The following is a 20311-nucleotide window of genomic DNA, read 5'->3' on the forward strand; positions in this document are numbered from 1 at the left end:
CTTTTGAAAATCCTCTGCACTCTTTCAATTTGTTCGCCTTGTTCACCCCCTTCGATTCTCTGTTGATGTGTTTTCAGCTTTGTCCATGATTTATTTTCAGCACTTAATCTATCATTTACCTTCTAATCCAGAGTAGCATATATGCACACTTTAAAGGTATGGTTTTAAGGTCAAATAAATCCGGGGAAAGTATAGAGTTGATTCAGATGACTTTGAAGTGACATGGCTTATTTACGTATTTCCTCTTTTGAGTCGGACTTGTTAAAGGGCCTAAATAGGTATTAGGGGCGTGGCACTCTCATTCTAGAGGGCATGTGATTGGACGGTAATTTAAGATGAGTCAACCATATTTTGGTCTGTTTTTTACAGTTTTTGCACTTTATTTTTAGTTGCACTACTACATGTATTTGCTAGTTATACTAGCAAATTATGCATAATTACAACTAACCCTAAACCAAACCCTAACCGTAACTCTATAGTAAGTACATGTAGTTTTTGTAGTAATTTATATTACTCAGTACTTATTTGAGCAAGTAACTACAGTAGGCCCAAGTCACCTTAAAATAAAGTGTAACCATTTTTTTTCTGTTTGAGAGAGTACATTTTAAAAACATAGGCTATATAGTGAATTTGGTTAACCTTTAGGACTTTGTTAGTATATGCAATAATCTCATCAACAAAATGAATGACAAAAAAGTAATTAAGTTTTTTTATTTCAACATCAATAATGAGGACAAGAGGAAAAGTGCACATCAAGGTGAGTAAAAATGTAAAATATTGACGAAAATATGAATAGGAAAAAAAACATGAAAGATATTAGCCATAGCAAAGGAAAAAAAGAACAAAAGTTTAAAAAGTTAAAAAGTTATTATACTATGATAGTAATATTTTTAATGAGCTTTTATTTTATATTTTCAGTTTTCATATTAATTTATACCATTTTTAGTTTAAATTAGAAATCTTGTTATGCCCTTTTGACATTTATATATATATAATATATATATATATATATATATATATATATATTATTTCAGTTTTATTTGCCATGGCAACATTTCACATTTTTCTAGCATTTATACGTTTTTTTAAGGTTAAGATTTTCTTTGTGTATTTGCTTTCAGCTTTTATTTCAATTAATGGAAATATTTTTTTTACTAGTTACAGTTAATGATGACAACACTGGGTTCTTTTTATTAAACGCTGATATATGTTTAAATTAATATTCAACATGTTTGAATATTCAGTTTAATTTTGTTTTAATTTGTATTAACAAAAAAAACAAAAATTGCATTTAGCTGACCTCCAAGTTAATAGATCTGGATCAAAAGCCCCCAAACTGATTTCATGAGGTCTGTAATATCACTATAAACAGCCTGAAACAGTCTCTGCCCTCTAATGCCCTCGGTGTATCACAAATCCCAGTAATTAAGACTAACGAGAACAATCATGTACTTCAGCAGCAAACAGTGTGTTCATGAAGCCACTTAACGTCCGGCCGCGCAGCCGCCATAATTTGTTCAAAATCAAAAGTCCCTTTCCTTGCTCTTATCTCAACTGTTAAATAAGAATATTGACCTGTAAATTCCTCAAAAGGCTTTGGGATCACGGGGCCCCGAACACTATTTGTTGTGATGGGTCCGTGTTTGTTTTTGTCTAAGTGATTCGATATGTTTTGCAGTTGCAGCATAGTTTCTTATGACATCTCTAAGCTTAGGGTTACCTCTCTCTTTTGCTTCTGAATAATTCATGAACAGAAATCCAATACTATTGAGTTGGAGTGAGGGGGACTCAAAAAAAAAAAAAAAGTTGAATTACAAAACATTGCATTCTTTCATCTGGTGAAGTTTTGCGAGGAGCAAGGGTCAATTAAGAGTCCTCTGGCTACGGTGAGTATGAATAATGCACCACAGGGCTGAAAAACCTTGGGAGACTTGCTTTACTTGTGTAGATTATTGACGCTCCTACCGCTTTTTTCCCCTTCCTCTCTCCTCAGGTGAAAAAGGACCCTTTGTCTGCGGTGTCTCTGACTGTTCATGCCTCAATAGCCTGGAGGCAAAATGGGCCTAATTTGCACAGGTCTGTTTTGGGGCCAATTATTATAATACCAAATGTTCTGGAAACACAATAAAATTGAAAACAATAAAGAGCAGAGCCGCCAATATTGTCATACATTTTACATTTTAATGAAGCTCTCATTAAAGATGTATTTTATCAGTTTGACGATTCACATTGCTTCCCCTTTTTCAGTCTTGTACGATTTAATAGCTTATACATGCGTATAATACACATTAATAGGTGATCTGATACAAAGCTATGTGAAAATAAACACCAGAATGAATGTGTTTCACTTAATAGTTTTTAGTTGTAACTGAAGAGTTGCTCCTGACATTGATGTCTCAGGTATGTTCACAAAGAGCTTTTGGTTCACAGAGAAAACATAACTCAAGGGCACGGTCTCATCTGGCACTTGAGAAACAGCTCTTATGATATGGGGAACATTGCACACTGTAAGTGTTGTCGTATTAAAGGGCATATTGAGTTGTGTAGGCTAATATATTTTCACTGTGTCCTGCGTGGCTTTAATGGGATAGTTCACCTCAAAAATGGAAATTGTGCCACACTCGTTCCAAATCGGAATGACTTATTTTCTTCTGTGGGACACAAAAGATGATAGTTTAACCCTCTGGGTTCGACGCACGTGCCGGTGCATTTTGGTGGATTTGTTTTCACAAAGCAGCTAAATCTACTTAAAATACTCCATTATTTATGGTCATATAAAAGGAATCATTCGAAACTACCATTAGTTGTGTCCACTTACAATCAAAACAAAACGTGCTTTTGAAAAATTGTTTTGGACCCCATTGACTTTCATTGTATAGACCAAAACACGGAAGAAAGAAAATAATTCTGGTTAGGAACAACATGAGGGGTAAAGGCATATTCACACCAAGAATGAGAACTATATCAGCGTTCACACCAGCGGACGATCATTCTGTTTACTATAAGCGTGTGCCGCTGTTACGTCATCTGCTGCTTTAAATGCTTGCACCCTTAAAGCAGAATGGATTCTGATTGGCTGTCGTTGTTTTTATCGTTCATCAGCTGAAAAACAAAATATTCTGAAAGTGATTCCAACGATATTGTTTCTCTGTGCTGTTATCGTTATAGTTGTAGTGTGAACTCTGCTATTCTTTTATATTGAGAACTTCTCGTTATCGTTATAGTTATCGTCCTTGGTGTGAACGCGGGTCTTAGCCTAAATTTCATTTTGGGGTGAACTATCCCTTTGACCCTCTGAAGCATGCAAAATAAAGCTTTTTTTTTTCGAAACAAAAATATATAATAATTACTGATGTTTAAAAAAGAGTGTATTCTGAGTTTTGGTTTCCCTTTGGTTAATTCTTTGGAAACCAAATCATAACATTCAACATTTTTTTTAGGTATTATTTTTATAAGCAAAAACGAGTGTTCCGGGAACCAAACATTGCTGGGGAATTTTGTCATATTCAAAAAAAAAAAAAAAAAAAAAAAAAAAAAAAAAGAAATAGCCTATGGGAAAGGGTCAAAAGTAATTGCCTATGATGGTTTGGATGTAACATCACATCCTGAATGATTAAAATGCCTTTTTGTGCAATACACAACAACTCTAATTCGTCTAATTTTAATGCCCAAATTATGCTTTATACCAGCTCAATGCTTTATTTGTTCTTAATGCAAGAGGACTATAATATCATACCTGTTGGTCATATATTATACAGCAGGTTGCTGCACAATCTGTCATGTTGGTCAGAGGCTGGAAACCTTCAGATAGCCACACAGGCAACACTAGATGTCAGTGTTCTCGCTGATGTCGAGCTGCGAGCTTTTTGTTTGTGGGAAGAGGAAGGAGAAGCATATACAGTAGTTTGAGAAGTTGATGTTGCACTTTACAACTTGCGGGTCCTAATGGATTTCCTTATATTAGAGGGACTGTCTATAAGGAGTTGGGGGCTATTACTGTGCCAAGTCTGATCACGGGGCATCACTTTCATCTTGCCAACACTCTTGTATAATTAGCAGAAATTTGCTGAGATGTGTTTTCTCCTCCCTTCATTTCCTAAGATGAATCATCAGGAGTATAGACTAAACTCCCTTTCTTAACTCCTAAGATGCAGAAGTTAAATGTAAAATTAATGGTTCGTCTTATTTAGAAGATAAATTTAGTATTTTTTTTTTCAGCTTTGAAGCTGTTGGATTCACCTAACATGCCTCAGACACTTCTGAAGGCGCACAAGTTTGAGGTTTGACAGTCTGTTTAGCATCATAATTACATAAGTACTTTTCTCATGTGTGCTCCTTCTTGTTTTTAATGATCGTAAACAAACTTGTCATAAATAATCTATCCACTCACAAAAGTTTTAATCTTGGGTATAAAACATGCCTGTGGTGGTCAGACAATAATCATTCTATAAAAGTGTATGCCTTTTTTAAAGAAAGTAAAAAAAATTACTAACTGTAAACTGAGAAAGTAAACTGACAGATAACAAAATAACAAATGACACTGCAAAGTGTTTTTATAGAATTTGATGCTGGCACATTGTGGATTGTTTCCTTAGTGACAAACCTAACCCAAAAAAAAAAATATATATATATATATATATATATATATATATATATATATATATATATATATATATATATATATATATATATATAACTACACACACACACACACACAAATGAGTGGATAATAGTAATTATAAGATAGGCCTATAGCCATATCATTTCGGAGAAAGACAAATAAGACTAATTCATATTAACTATTATTATTTGTTTGTTTGTTGACGTCAGCTTTTCTACTTTTAAATAAATGTAATTGGTTTACACTTACAGTATATTAAATGACGCCCTTTTCGTGAAATGACCCCTAGCGCTATATCTACTAAATGTATTGATGACGTCACGGGGGACGGCAAAGTTTCGATGGTTGAGAGAACCAATCAGAGCGCAGTAAAACCCGGAACTTCTGAGAGCGTAAGAAAGAGCGCCTGTATTCAATTTGAAAAGCAAGAGGTATGGAATGTTTTTATGTTTATATAGCTAATCTATATCCTTTTATAAACGTTACAGATTTCCTTTGAATGGCGACTTTATTAAGAAGTAATATATTGTACAGTATAGTTTAAGCCTCAAAGACACATGAAAACAGAAGTGCATGCTATGCTAACAAGTGTTTCTTTTTTTGAGTAACGTTAGTTCATGTATGTCATATTTAATATGGAATATTGTGTCAGTCGCGAGCGGTGACTTAAATGAATGCAGAGTGCCTTTGTAATGCGTTCAAAGTGGCGACTTGGTAAGGTTTGTGTATAATTTGAACATCTGTTTTTTAAATAGTTATCCAAAGTCGAAAGTGAGAGTTTTGTTTTAACAAACAGATTAAATAAACATCACGCTGGACTCACTTCATGACATGAAGAGTTTTGCTATTCACGGTGTCAACAGGAATTTCATTGTTAATCAACTAGATTCTAATGAACCTATTTGTTTATTTAACCCTCAGGTTCTGTTTGGGAACCCTGAGACCAATCAGGGTTGGAAGTTTGTTTAAAGTGTGTTTGTTTTCATATACTTTCAGTTACACTTTACAACAAGTTTCCATTAGTTAATGCATTAAAAAACATGAACTAACAATGAGCAATACATTTGTTACAGTATTTATTCATCTTTGTTAACGCTAGTAAGAAATAAATAAATACAACTCTTCATGTCCGTTAAATAATATGATCAAATAGCCCTACAATCTTTGATTCTAATAATGAATTAGTTGTAGCCTACATTTAAATTAACATTAACTAAGATTAATACATGCTTTAGGAATATTTTTCATTGCTAGTAATAATGATAACAAATGGAACCTTATTGTCAAGTGTTACTCTTAATTCTAAAATGTTACGGCTGGTAATTTTATTAGCTTTGCGAGCTGATTATAAACACAATTTCTCAATGGGACACATCATATTTCATAAATTTCATTTTTTTTTAAACATCCCAGAATAAATGTAGACTCTATAGAAGTATGTTTCCGTGGCAAAAACACAAAGAAAAATACAATAAAAACAAATCCAGCTAGTCAATAAGGTCTATTTGAACTTTTTTTGTTGGTGTCAAACTGAACCCAAATGCAAATAATTTTACTATATTCGGGGATCCCACATTAAAAAACCTAGACATATCAGGTAAACTTCCCTGACCTGCAAACCTCATGGAAATGAGTAAAATCTTAATTCATGCAAAAAGTCATGATAATTTGTCCCTCAAATTTGATGGGTGGATTAGAATGCTGTGGTGAGGGTGATCCAGGAACATGATGTACTTGGTGAAATCATGTACACCGTATCTTAACATAACCATCAGAGCAGTGAAATTGAGTGGGAATGTTTGGATGCGCTCCAGCTCCATGTGGCTCTGCTGGGAGGCAGATCTGTGGACTTGCCTGTTCTGATGATGTTACACTGCTTCATTTACAGGTGTTACCCGACACCTCTATATTTAGATGCAAGTGTGTTGTTAAGAAAACAAGAGTTTGTCTGCAGTAATTCTCCGTTTGTAAGCATATAATCATATTCTCCTGAACAAAAGAAAGCAGTCTTATTTAATATAAGCGCTGAGTTACGCAAACAAACCCCGCTGGTTGCTCCATATTTAGTCTTTTTAACTAGGTACTCCTGACCCCAGTCCTCCTTTTCCTGGCTTTTAATTGGCTTCACTGGGCCTAAAATGCTGCAATATTTCTTGAAATTGACTGCTTATTTGAGTGCCGAGAGTGATGCAATTTACAGTAAGTTGCTGGTAAAAATGGACCATGGCTTCAGATGCAGCACTTAGCAGAGGCTTCATGGGGCACGCGTAACTTCAGGGGATGCATTTCACGTTTGCTGCGTTTTTATGGAGGTTTTGTACAAACAAGGGGACCGGCACCACAAAGGCATATGGGATGGGATTTTTTTCTTTCTTGGTGCTTTCGCTCCTCATGGATGCTCATATGCACACCGGCTCGTGTGCCCTCTCGGTCTTTTTGGGTTGATCGGGCTGCCTTGTTTACAGTGTGTTATAGAAGGGCTGACGCCAGCCTCCCTCGGGAGGGAACAAGGGTTAATTGCTGTTAAAGTGTTGGTCTCGTTCCTCTTTCTGGCCCTGACGCTCCATTAGAGCTGACACTAATGAGGCAGTGCAGAGAGGACACCCCGGAGTCCAGGGACAACACCACCGGCTGGGGGAGGGAGCCATGATGGAGAGACTTTACTTAGCTGAGAGAGAGAGAGAGAGCACATACTAAGTCATAGATCAAGAGTGTGTGTTGTTCAGTGTTGTTGAGGATGTGTGTAGGCTTGGCTTCCCTTAATTGGTGGCTTACCCTCTGCATATGTTGTTTGTTTGTCATTAAGAATTCACAGGGGACAGAATCGCTGGTCATCCCTTATACTTGGTCTTTGCAGCCAATGGCGCTCGCTTGGTTATATTACCGTATTATTGACTGTAATTTACAAATGTCAAAATATGGATTTTCAATGCCCTAATCATATAAATAATGAATTTTTTTTTAAAAGTGCTTTATAAATAATTGATCATTGAGCGCAACAAAATATATATGGCTGATTGGCTGCAATATTTAAAATGATATTATTTGAATTGGTTGTTTTATCAATAAGTACTTTATAGAATTAAGTAAATTATAAGAATATAATAAAAATGATTATAGGTTATAATTATATTATTAAAAATAAATATATTTTAACTTTGTCATTGTATTATTTATCTAAATATTAATTATAAAATGTAATATTTAATTTATGATTATATTAAATAATTTAATATAATAAATATAATCGTTTAATTCATAATATAATATAATATCACAAAAAGTTATTTTTCCATACATGTATATATACAGTGTGTGTGTGTTTATATATGTATATGTTATAATATGTATAGCCTATATGAACTTTCTGTATTTTTAATCAAATTATTAGACTAATTATTAAAAAACGTACATAAGCAAACCCAATTAAATATAAAAGGCTGAAATAGTTTAATAAATTAAAACTATGTATAATATATAGTACTAATGCTACAAAATTATAATATATTAACAATTATTATTACATTATTTTTATCAAATTATTCAGTCTTACATCTGTCATTGACATCGAGCATATAGATCTTGTTGTGATAAATTGTTTTTACTGCATATGATACTCAGAAAGTACAACTGAAGATGATTACTGTTAAATATTTAAAAATTGCACTTGTATTGTTTTCCATTTTGTGATTTCATAGTGAAAGTCATTTTGTGAGTCATAAATTTCGTCATTGAAGATTTCTTAAAAATAGTGTTAAAATATTGTCTCGTCAATATCGCACATCATGTGTACCATCACACCCCTTATATATATTTACATATATATATATTATGTAGGTATGTTTGTGTGTTTATTTCATTGCTGATGGATTATATAAATTGATTATAACTCCAAATGATTTATATATTTCATTTTCTGTCATTAAATTGCAATATTGGTCAACCAGTCATTGTAATGGCTTTTTAATAGTGATTTTCTGCATTGTAGGTAGTAACACTGTTCTGGAGTCAGCACCATCAACTGGTCGGCCATGAGTTTTGCTCCGAGTCCATTCACCCCCATGGGCAGCCGCAACATTCAGGAGCAGCGGGACCGCTGGGAGAGGAAGAGGAGCCGCACAGCCCGTGAGCTAGTGCACAGCGAACAAAGATACTGTGAACAGCTGGATCTAGTCGTCACGGTTAGTCTCTCTACAGGCCCAACATTACACACACGCCCATGGGCTGAATTAGCCGATCTTTTATCAAACAATACGCTGATGGAGAAACACTTGTCAGGGTTGGACTCGGTCATCCTGGAGAGCAGCAACAGAATAATGCGTTTGTTGCAATGTGTTGAACATTAGAATATCCTAATTAATACAAATCTGAAATTCTAATTATCTTGGAGAGCTTTATTCACAGTTTCAACAGTACAAGGTTTTCTATTTATTGAGTGGTCCTTGACACCATCGCAGGGCTATTCTTTTGAAATTCATGGTTTATAACCTATTCAAGGCTTTTATTTTGCGGCTAATTGGTTTTACCTTTAAGATCGCTGAGATCTCAAAGCCTTTTCTGTGCGTATTATGTAGATTATGTTGTGTGTAACCACAAATATACACTTGAATCTCACTCATACAGGTTGTGTATAACATAATAATGGCCGTTTGAAATGCTAACACACTACTGAACTGTCCGTCTCATTGTTTTATAACGCCGCATTCTAATTAAACGGTCGACCATCAAAACTTATTTCGAGAAACCGCACGTCCTCCTTCACGTCGTCTCCCACCTCTAGTGAAGTTGTGTTAGATATGCAGCTCATATTAAGCCGTTGGAGGTAATTGAGATGTCATTGCTGCAAAATGCTCAGCTCTCCACAGATTTGTTCTCGCTTTGTCTCAAGGGTATGCGAAGAGAGGTGACACTCTCGGTAAGATGAAGAGTCATGTACGAGTGGCGTCTGAAAATTAAATTTTCTCTCCCTCCTGTCTCTTTCTTTTTCTCCAGTACTTTGTGGAGATCTTGAAGGCCAAAGGAACCCTCAGGCAGGACATTAGAGAAAGCATCTTCAGTTCAATTAAATCCATTCATTTAATAAACCAGTAAGTATCCTTTAAATAATTAAGCGAATATTCGCGCTCAGGGGAGAGAGACGGCTGAGGGTGGCTGGCTTTGATACCGTTTAAAAAGGACGAGAGGGTAGGGGAGTATTAATTGGGGTCTAACAGAAGAATCAAGTTTGAGAACTTGGAGATTGCCTGGTGTGCCTTATCTTATGTTATTCTGTTTAATTGGATTGCGAATCGATGCGGATGCTGGATTTAGGCTTACAGCTGCACTTTCCCCGGTGTATTTCACGTTATCCGCCATGGTTGCCATCATTGGTGACGGCTGCCTATTCGTAATGGCCACTGTTTGTGTCTTCCAAGCTTTATGTGTTGATAAAAATAAGCTTTTGCGGTCGTTGATGTCAACATGAAACGCCATTCGCAACCCATTTTTATTTTGCAATTTCATCAGAACTTGAGAAGTTGATGGGTTGGAGGGGAATAGGGTTGTCACAATACCAAAATTTCAATAGTTTTAATGTACTTTTTGTGCTTATGCACATGGCAAATGCTTTTATTTAAAGGAGTACAAGGCGTTTGTATTTTTAGGATCACACCCATGACCTGGGCAATTTTGTGATTTTCGATACCCAAAAATGCTTTTGAATTAAGTCAAAATAATATTTTATTGATATGATTCAATAAAAATATTAACAAATTAAATTAATAATGGTTGTAGCCTTCGAGTTTAAGTAATTAAACAGTAATAGCCAATAAATAATTAAGAACAGTAAAAAAAAAAAAATGTTGTGGGGGGATCAATATTGATTTATTAATATTAACAACATACTGTAGACAGTGGCAGGTCTGTTGGGCTGCGTTTAGATTTAATATTATATACAAATCCTTTTTGTTTTTGTCCGACGTTTTCTTAGGACATACCAACATCAATATCAAGAAATGCATTTGACTGTGAGTCAGTATTGTTAATGTGAACTAAAACTGTTAAAAATATTTTTTGGTAATTACTAAAGCTGAAATAAAATAAATAATAACTGAATAAAAGTATTTTTATAAAAAAGAAAACTAATAAAAATTACAAAAGTTGTATGTATCTGAAATATTACAAATAAAACTAAATTCAAACTATTAATAAATACTATAATAGTTTAAATAATTTAAATCAGTGTCGAAAGACCGTTCTGGAGTGCGTTTCCCGAAAGCTATGATCGCAATTTCCATTGAACTCTATTGGTAACGACGGAACTTGCGACCATAGTTGGCTTTGGGAAACGCACCCCTGAGTGGGTCGAAGAGTACAGTCAAAGAAATGACAACAAACACGTAATTTTAAATGTTTTTCTGATGCAAGACTTTTATTAATGCATCCCTGAGCGTCATTATTCTAAAGTTATTTTCGCAAATTGCTACAAAATAAAAAGTGTCACACCTCAGAAAAACGAAAAACGCGCACACTCTTTTATTTTGCTCGCAAATGTGGAGGTGCGATTTCTGTAACCTTATCCCAAAATTCCACTTTATTTTCACTTGTAAAGTGATGACTGTAATGCCTCATACTAACTTGCTGACTCTATATTATTATGAAAAACTAGTTTGGGACTTCTGTTTAATAGCCTTACTTTATAATCTTATAGGGCCCTATCTTGCACCCGGCGCAAATGACTTTGTACACTGACGCATGTATCATTCCTATTTTGCATCCGCGCAAAGCGGGCTTTTCCCTCCACAGGCGCACGTCGGTAAACAGGAAATGAACTTGCGCTCCCTGGGCGGGTCGGCGCAAAAAGGAGCCGTGTTTCGGCGCAAACATTCCCTATTGCTATTTTGCTGTTCTATAAAACAATTCCGCCACTGACCAGAAAAAACCCAGTCTAAAGTCAGTGGCGCGTTGTGCGTTGTTCATAATGCTATTTTAAGCGCGCATGCTTGGCCATAATGTAGCGGGTGCACAACGCGCATAACTTTGATTCTCTCATCAACACACAGATGCAGCAGTTTTTATTTTTGCAAATCATACATTATAACAAGGAAAAATATTAACACATGAGGGAAATCATTGTGGTGTGAAGATGTCAAAAAATGTAGGCCTAAATCTAGCTTACACATTTACCCAAATTTTTCAGGCTAATTGTAGTAATGACGGATCAGACCTGTTTGCCCAATAGTGGCAAGACACATATGTATATAAGGACATCTGACAAATTAGTTTGTCCGTTAAGAACCAGGAAAAAAAAAATCTCCCGTCCCCATACAACGTCACTTCTCTGTCTTTCACTGCCCTGACAAGAACGTCGGTCTCCTCGGCTCCTCTCCTGGTGCGCGCCTGCTAAATCCGCCATAATAATAACAATCTGCCATGCAACAAGCGCACCTGCTCTTAAAGGGTATGTTGGATGACGCTCTGATTGGTTTATTTCATGTTACGCCCAAACCACACCTATGAATATGGCTGTCACTTTTGTGAAAAAATCCTGATCGATTTTTGAGACATAAATGTTCATTGAATCGATTGTAAAATTGATTTTCCATGTCTAAAGACATTTCCATTTTCAACGCCAAATGTAGGCAAATCCACGGACAACTAACAGGCGTTAGGACGAGCGTAAAGAGTGCGCTTGAGACGCGCATAAGTCAGCAATATTTCTGATGATTTATTGGCATGAAGTTTCGTGCACAATGACAAACAGGAGTGCAAGATTCTCGAAAAACAATAAGCAGAGTGGACTGCCATTACATCAATGAAAAACATTACTGCAGGCTTCGACATGGCTGTGTTTACGATTAGAAATGCCAAACAAATTTCGCCTACGTAGGCGATTGTAGGCCGAATCTGTATCTCATCTGTATGCATGAGACTGTCTGAATACCGGCAGAATTCACATTTTTGTTGTAAAAAGGGACACATTATCCAGAAGTATAGTATAGTTTGTATGTGTGTTTGTCAGAGCCTGCAGTTGTTGTGTGACGCGCGTTCGCTGCGGGCGTGTCGTGACGAGCTGGACGCGCTCCGAGAGAAGGCCGTTAAAATCGATTCCCTATTTTCGTTTTCGATACTTATGTTGGTTGGTCCGTTCGATTGTGCAATCGATTTTCGAACGTAAAGTGACAGCCCTATGAATAATGAAGCTATTTCAGACCAACCCATTTTAAACTTGCGTCGGGCGCAAGAGCCATTTATCCCGCCGGTAAAATAGCAACAGCACCCAAGACCCGACCACAAAGTTACTTGCGTTTCGCGCTTGAAACTTGCGTTTCAGATCGTTAAACTGGGGCCCATAGTGTTTAATCATCAGTGTTAGTGATATTCTTACAGTTTACGTGTGTGTGTGTCACTCATTTTTGAGAGATAAATTAGCTAGGATGAAATTCATAAAAATGTGGGTCGCAGCTTAATGACCATGGGAAAATATGGGTACCACGGCCAAACCAGGTGAGAAACACTGATTAAAATAATACTAAATAAAATTGCCATGAGCGCTTGCAGAGCACGAATACAAATACGCAAATTATACTAACATGTTTTTAAATTTGAGATAACTTTGAAGTGAAGTATTGGTACTTTTGACTATAGGGCAGGGGTGTGGAAAATGTGTGATGAGAGTGATGAAAATAAGTAATTTCTTAGTCATAGTCTGAAATAATAGCAAGATTGTAAATTTTAAGGAAATAGTGACCTTTAATTTCATCATGACTTTAATAACGTCTTTATATTTCATCAGTGGTAAAGTGATCATGCTAAGTTGTGAAGCCCAGCTGTGACTCTTCCGCATACAGACGATTAGACACTCTGCTTGAGGGGCCTTTATGACAGCTTGAGCAAATGAAAAGTCAGAGCTGCAGAAGATGAAATAATACATCAGAAAAACTGGCCTGAAGAGCAGTCGGCATTGATCTTCCCATGCGGGCTGGGCAGACTAACAACAAATTAACTCACAGGTGTCAAGAAGCCTGTTCTTGTTCATTTTATCTGAGGCTATCTATGGCACAGAGCTCTCGTGAAGCTTTTGGTGTTTTGATGTACCACATTTGAAAGCAACAAGCAAAAGCAGAAGCCCTCTCCTAATGTCCAATAGCCTGCCTGTATTAGAGAGATCATCGCTTCTTAGTGCAGGTGAAACAGTGTTTGATATATTTAACAACCTGATCAATCTCAGAGAATTTGCCTGACAAGCTCGGAGAGACGTTTCCCAACAGGAGGAACATGGTGAAAGATATTTCATTAGTCTTGAATTGGCCGAAGTTCTCGTTAGAGTTACTGCCCCGTGGTTTCGTTGTGTGCATATTTCGAATTACCAAACGACTGGAAGGGGAACTACTGACTGCCTTTGAGGGCTTCATCCAGGCCTCGTTGATCGAGAATCATAAAATTGTCTGAATAATGAATCACCGTGGGTCCCCGAGGCTCCCATCAATGCCTGATTGACGGGCCTCTCTACAAACAGTGGCTGAATGAAGATGGAGGGCTGAATTTTAGAGCCGGATGTATTGGATAAATCGGTGCTTGGTTACCATATATCATCATTAGAATCGGTTATTGAAGTGCCGGGTGAAGCGTAATGGCAGTCTCTCAATTTAGATCTGTGAACAGACAGCAGTGGCTGACTGATTAAAACGAATAAAGTGCTCGCGTACTCCAAAACCACATCGTTATCAGGAAGCTTCTTCAGATGCATGTTGATATCTGCGCTGGCTGCTGAAGGTTATTTCAATCCTTAGCTGAAATCATCATTTTTTTTATCTCGGACTAGTTGTAACACTGAAAAATAGAGAACGGGGGCAGAAGGTGAGCCGTAGATTGTTTGTTTTTGTCATGCACAATATGCACTTTTTAGTATATGAATTTTAACCATAGTAGATTTTACTCTTCAGCCAAAAATTGCAATCCTGTCGTTGTTTACTCACTTTCATGTTTTCAAAAACTCATTTGACTTTATATATTCTGTGGAATGAAAAAGGAGATATTTAGCAGGCTGTCCAAGCTGCTCTTTTCCATACAGTGAAAGTGAATGGTGACGGCTATCACTTTCATGGCAACGTTTGTTTTTGTAAATAACTTTTTGGTCTGTTCCTCACACACAGCTGTTGTGCCATTATCCACTCTCATATCCACAGCTGTAACATTTTTCAAAAACCTTTTGCGTTAAACAGGAGAAAGCAAGTCATACAGGGTTGGAATGACATGAGGGTGATAAAATTATTTTCATTTTTAAATTTGTTACCACATTTTATGCATTTAGCAGAATTTATTTTGCATTTCTGATGTATTTCAAATAATTGTATTTTTTTCTTATGCTTTTTGAGATATTTGGAGTAATTATATAACCTAAGGACAATGCAACCCAATGTTTCCCAGTTTTCAATAAAAGCGTTCAAAAATGATGGTTGCCTGCCTCAAAGACGGCGTTAATGCGATGACATCTTAAGAAATCTAAAAATGTCTGTCAGCTATATTTAAGCCTAAAAGAATAGGATGCAGTTGGTTTGAAGTTCATTCTTTGTACATGATATGATACTCTTGGGTCGGTAAAGACTTAAATACATTCTGGATTCATGAAATGCTTCTGAACAAGCAAGCAAGCAAACAAACAAACAAACAAGACTTGAATATATTGTCATGCCGCTGCCATTCATCAGAATTATGCCTGTTTATCTGATGAGGGGAATATGGCAATAGTGGGAACAACCCAATTATCCCAGAATGCACCGTAACAGTGATCACCAACTTGAAAGTGCTGTCACTTAAGTAGCACTGAATCAAAAACGTATTTGAGAGATAAATATTCTGAACGAGTGCATCTTGGGGTGTCTTTTCTTAATGACAGTAAATGTGGTGTGGAAAGAGATCAAATAGTCTCCGAAATGTAGGAAGAGGGTCCTTGTCACTATCGAGGGAAGGAGGGGGTCTCCCAACAAACTGAACGATGCTTTTGGGTCCTGTACGGATTTGTGTTTTTACGAGTGTTTGTGTTCCTGCTAACTATTCATAGGCGATAATTAGTATTCCTCGGTTCTCGTTTTCCCACAAATGAAGCCACATAGGCCTCCATTGTTTGGTTGAGTCCGTGCCCGACCCAGATGTCGCAACCGCTAAGCATTAATGTAGATTAACGTGACGCAGGAGGAATGCTAATGTTATCTTTGTCATCTTCCTGACGGCTAGAGAATTTAATTGCCCTAAAAAAGAGCATAAAAAATGTAAGTCATAATTTCATATTTATCATAATAGCCTCTGGCTGTGAGGAGGAAAAAGGAAACACTATTTTTCCCGCCCTTTGCCCTCGTTAGAACTCTCTCGGTTGCTCTGGCATCTCCTGATTATGAACAGAGGCTACCTTGGCTTGCAACTTCATTAAAATCTATTTAAATCAACTTCAACCGCAAAATGCTCCTTCTTCCAGCATGTAAAAAACGTAAAGTCTCAGGGAACATCATTAGGGAGAGTGTGTGCGTGTATCCGTACCTGTATTTCTGTTTGGTCTAAGCGGTATGTATGTGCGATATCTACCTCGCCTAGTTTGGATAATAAGCTCCCTCACAAGTGTCAACACCCTCACCCTTGAATTATACCCATGTCACCCTAATGTGCCTGACAGCCAGAGCACCAACTCTTCCATTCCTCTTGAACGCCTTGTTTTGTTCCTGGTTTCGCAATGGGTGCGTTCCCGCTACAAAGCACCACACGCTTGCCCTTGGGCGGTAGCCCCAGCACCCTTGTCTTAAATAAGTATGTCACCCACAGGGAGGGGCCCGCGGATGACACCACACAAATCTGACTAAAAACGCTTCCTTTCGCAAATACTTCTGCCTCTGAACTAACCCCCCTCATTATTTGTGACAAGAAATGCCTTGATTTCCAAAACAGTATCAGGGTTATCATTGCGTTTGGAGTGCGATGGCAAGACTGCAGGGTAGGGTAACGTTTTTATGTATTTATTGAGTTAACAGGACTTAATTGTTAAGGTGACACAATTTTAAAGTATGCTTTTAAGTATGTTTTTATATGTATATATAAATAATTAGATGAATCATTTAAAAATTAATAAAACAAATTATTAATTATAAAATTGAATGTAGTATATATATTAATATTTATATACAAATATTAAATAAACTCATATTAAACACACATTATATATATATATATATATATATATATATATATATATATATATATATATATAAATTATATCAATATTTATATATAAATATTAAATACATATTAAAAACACACTTATATATATATATATAGATTTGATGCTCAAGACACACACACACACACACACACACATATATATATATATATAAAATAAATAGATAAATAAATAAATATATATATAATAAATAGATACATAAATAAAATAAATACATAGATATATTATATATATATATATATATATATATATATATATATATATATATATATATATAATGTGTGTGTTTAATGAGTTTATTTAGTATTTAATATTTTTTATTTTTTATTTTAATTTACAGCATTTGAGGTATGAAAAATACAATGAAGTCTTACTAAATTACACCATTTAAAGCAAATCATATTTTCAATTCTTCTTTTTGTTTTTAACAGGACCCTACTCACTCATCTAGAACTGGGGAGGTTTGGCGTCGGGTTTGAGGAGTTCTGCACTCACCTGCAGTTGTACAATACTTACGTTGACAACATCCAGACGGCTAAAAAAGTCCTCATGGTAAGTTAAAGTTCAGTGTTTACTCTGTATGTTACTCTTTGCGTGTATGGCCTGAGTAATACCTGTTTGAACATTGCCATAGATTAGTTATTATTCACTAAGTATTACAATTTCTCTGACTGTGTCATTTTCCTCTTTTGATTCTGCATTGCTCTTTAAAGGAAGTCTAATTATTATTCCACCTGCTATGAAAGTTACTCAATCAAATGATCATTTGTATTGGCTTTTCCTGAGTGAATGTGTTCTTTTACCTGGATAGAGGTCATCTCCTTACACAAAAGCCGGTGGCTATGTCTATCAATATGAAATCATGAATATGTATTCATTATAGATCTATGGTAATGCATAGGATTGACAGTATGTCATGCTCCACTTCTAATTAGTCCAAACCTATTAAGTCTTGTACAACTCCTCATCTTTGGCACCTTTTTTCACCGTACCATATTGTTCGGCTCAACCTTGTGGGGGGAAAAAAAAGAAGAGAAGACAAAATGTCGGGTCAGTAACTCAAAGATCACCATTCAAAATGATTGACGTTTGGAACGGTGAAAAAAAAATGGAGTCACCTACCTGATTAAGGCTTTAGGATGACACTCTGTGCAAACAGATCTCTCCCAGGCAAAGCCCAGCGGTACCATTAGGTCCAACACTACCATCTCATTACGCCTGACTTAAGTGGGCAGCCTCCATCAGTCGGCCGGAAAAAAGTGCGATGGGGAGTCTCTCTCTTTGCTAATTAGCTCCTCCCTCGGCAAGGCACCTGTACCCAAGTGTACGGATGACTGATTCCTTGTTAGACCAAATCAGTTAGCGGTTAAAGAATCATCGGAGCGCCAAGCTAGTGCTAACTTCTGTATTCTGTGTGCTTACGGTGAACCGAAGGGGCATTTTTTTTCGTACTATGCCAGTAATTGCGTCTGATACCGAATATATGTTTGCAGAAAGGTCGTTTCGAGTGTTAGCCCTGCAGCAAAGCTCTTCCAAGCCTCGTCTAGCCACACTATGCTTTTATTTAGCTGGGGGAAGCTTGGAGCCTCACAGATATTAATGTCTTAATTAAGAGGAGGAATACGTCTGTGGCCAATTGACCGATTCCCATTGATTGCAGACTGAGCTGTTTAAGTTAGCATCGATTACTCCGCCAGGCCTACATGGCTGTAATTGCTGGAAACATGGGCTGGCATGTTCACCGTGTCACAAACATGGCTAGTCTGTTCTTCAAGATCCACCGTTCTTTAAAATAGTTAAAATAGCACCAAAAAAATAATCAACAAAGGAGCCTTTTACATTCCCAAATAGTTTATTTTTAAATTTCAAATAAACTTTTTTTTTGTCCCATTTGGCACAATAATAATATTAGTAAATGCATAATAATGAGATTTTTTAAAGTCAATTTATTTTAGTGATACATGATATACTACACGAGTTAATGACCAATATTAGACATTTATTAATTAACTTAATAAATAGATATTTGCCTTATTTATACCGTTCAAAAATTTAGGGTCGCAAAGGCTCAAGAACGATAGCTATAAATATAACTATATTAGCATACACGCCAGCGGACGATATCATTGTCTTTGTTATAAGTGGGGCGCATCTTTATCGTTATTATCATTATAGTTATTGTCCTTGGTGTGAACTGGACTTAAGATTGTTTTTGAAATAAGTCTCTTGTTCTCTCTTATGCTTACAAATGAGACTGAACTCTTTTTTATTTTAATATTTTTTATTAAATGTAATTTATTCCTGTGATGACAAAGCTGAATTTTTTAGCATCATTACGTCTTCACGCATGATCCTTCACAAATCATTCAAATATGGTGATTTGGTGCTCAACAAACATTTCTTATTATTATCAATAATGAAAACAGTTTAATATTACTGCTTTGTTTTGTTTATAAAAATTATATTTTGTATACACTTTAATATTAAAATTATACTCTTTTATTGTTTTGATGACTTTCCTATTATTTTATAATGTGGAAAGCTTTCTGGCAATTTAAAATGACAGGATTCGTTCTAAGATATTTTTTTTTTTGGCTGGCCTAAATAAAGAATTCCTCTCACAGCATGTCCAACATGTTGTGATTTAATGTTAGTGTGTTTCTCAGAGGGAGACCCCAGCTGCCTCGGCCATAAATGCTAGCCGAGCAGGTGTTGTTCACGGTGTGGGCCGTTTGAAGATGATGGATTGTTTTGTGTACTTGATATCTTTATTTATTTACTTAGCACACAAACATAGCACCAACCCATGCTTTTCTCAGAGAAGCACAATTCAAAACAAATTTTACATAAAGAAGTGATATTTTGCAATGCTAATTCAGACTCTGTCTGTCATTAGCCTGACATTATATGCGTGGATGTATATTAAATAATGAAACCAGGGTTGCTTCTATTCAGAAGACAGCTTGTGATAAGAGACAACAGAGATGTCTCGTTGTGCATGAGTGAGATTCAGTCACAAGCGAGACTGAATACACAATTCAATAGACATCACGCCACATGCATCATCGACAGAGGTGAAATTGTTGGTGGGAGGTAAACAGTGTTATCGCTTGCATTATCAAATGTGCTCCACTGTTGTATCAAGTTGTTTTCATGGAAGCAGATCTTTGATTCATGGTTCATTTCCTTCTCAGGTTCAAGTGAAGAAAAGCAAAGCCTTCAGACGGTTTAAAAAGCTCCAGGAGTCGAGGCCCGAGTTCAATCAGCAGAAACTTGAGGACTTGCTTCTGCTTCCTCTTCAGCGCATCCAGCAGTAAGTTGTCAAGCTCACATGTGACAGTATTGGAACTTTAATGGTTATCCATTATCAGTGTATCAGGGGTTCGTTTTGTTTATCGGCTATCTTTTAACATTTGGTATTTTTATAGTGCATGCTCATTTACATTTAGATCACTCTTGCTTCATATAATCCTCTCTTAAAGTTA

At 36.2% G+C, this 20311-nt stretch overlaps 1 protein-coding gene across 2 annotated transcripts in view; it reads left to right on the forward strand.

The window, feature by feature from the left end:
- The first annotated feature begins 1987 nt into the window (after window positions 1-1987).
- arhgef39 (Rho guanine nucleotide exchange factor (GEF) 39) overlaps window positions 1988-20311 on the forward strand; it is a 45652-nt gene continuing 27328 nt past the window's right edge. Inside the window, exons 1-5 of one of the 2 annotated variants that reach the window (XM_056257496.1) lie at window positions 1988-2076; window positions 8610-8802; window positions 9614-9708; window positions 17258-17378; window positions 20021-20139. In XM_056257496.1, the coding sequence (XP_056113471.1) occupies window positions 8653-8802; window positions 9614-9708; window positions 17258-17378; window positions 20021-20139 (485 nt within the window). In that variant the 5' untranslated portion in view covers window positions 1988-2076; window positions 8610-8652. Of the gene's footprint in view, window positions 2077-4977; window positions 5053-8609; window positions 8803-9613; window positions 9709-17257; window positions 17379-20020; window positions 20140-20311 lie in introns of those variants that run through there. The other variant, XM_056257497.1, reaches the window with a different exon arrangement.

The sequence above is a fragment of the Rhinichthys klamathensis genome, unplaced genomic scaffold (assembly GCF_029890125.1).
Source record: "Rhinichthys klamathensis goyatoka isolate OS25496 unplaced genomic scaffold, OSU_Roscu_1.1 h1tg000139l_1, whole genome shotgun sequence".
NCBI classification, from domain to species: Eukaryota; Metazoa; Chordata; class Actinopteri; order Cypriniformes; family Leuciscidae; genus Rhinichthys; species Rhinichthys klamathensis.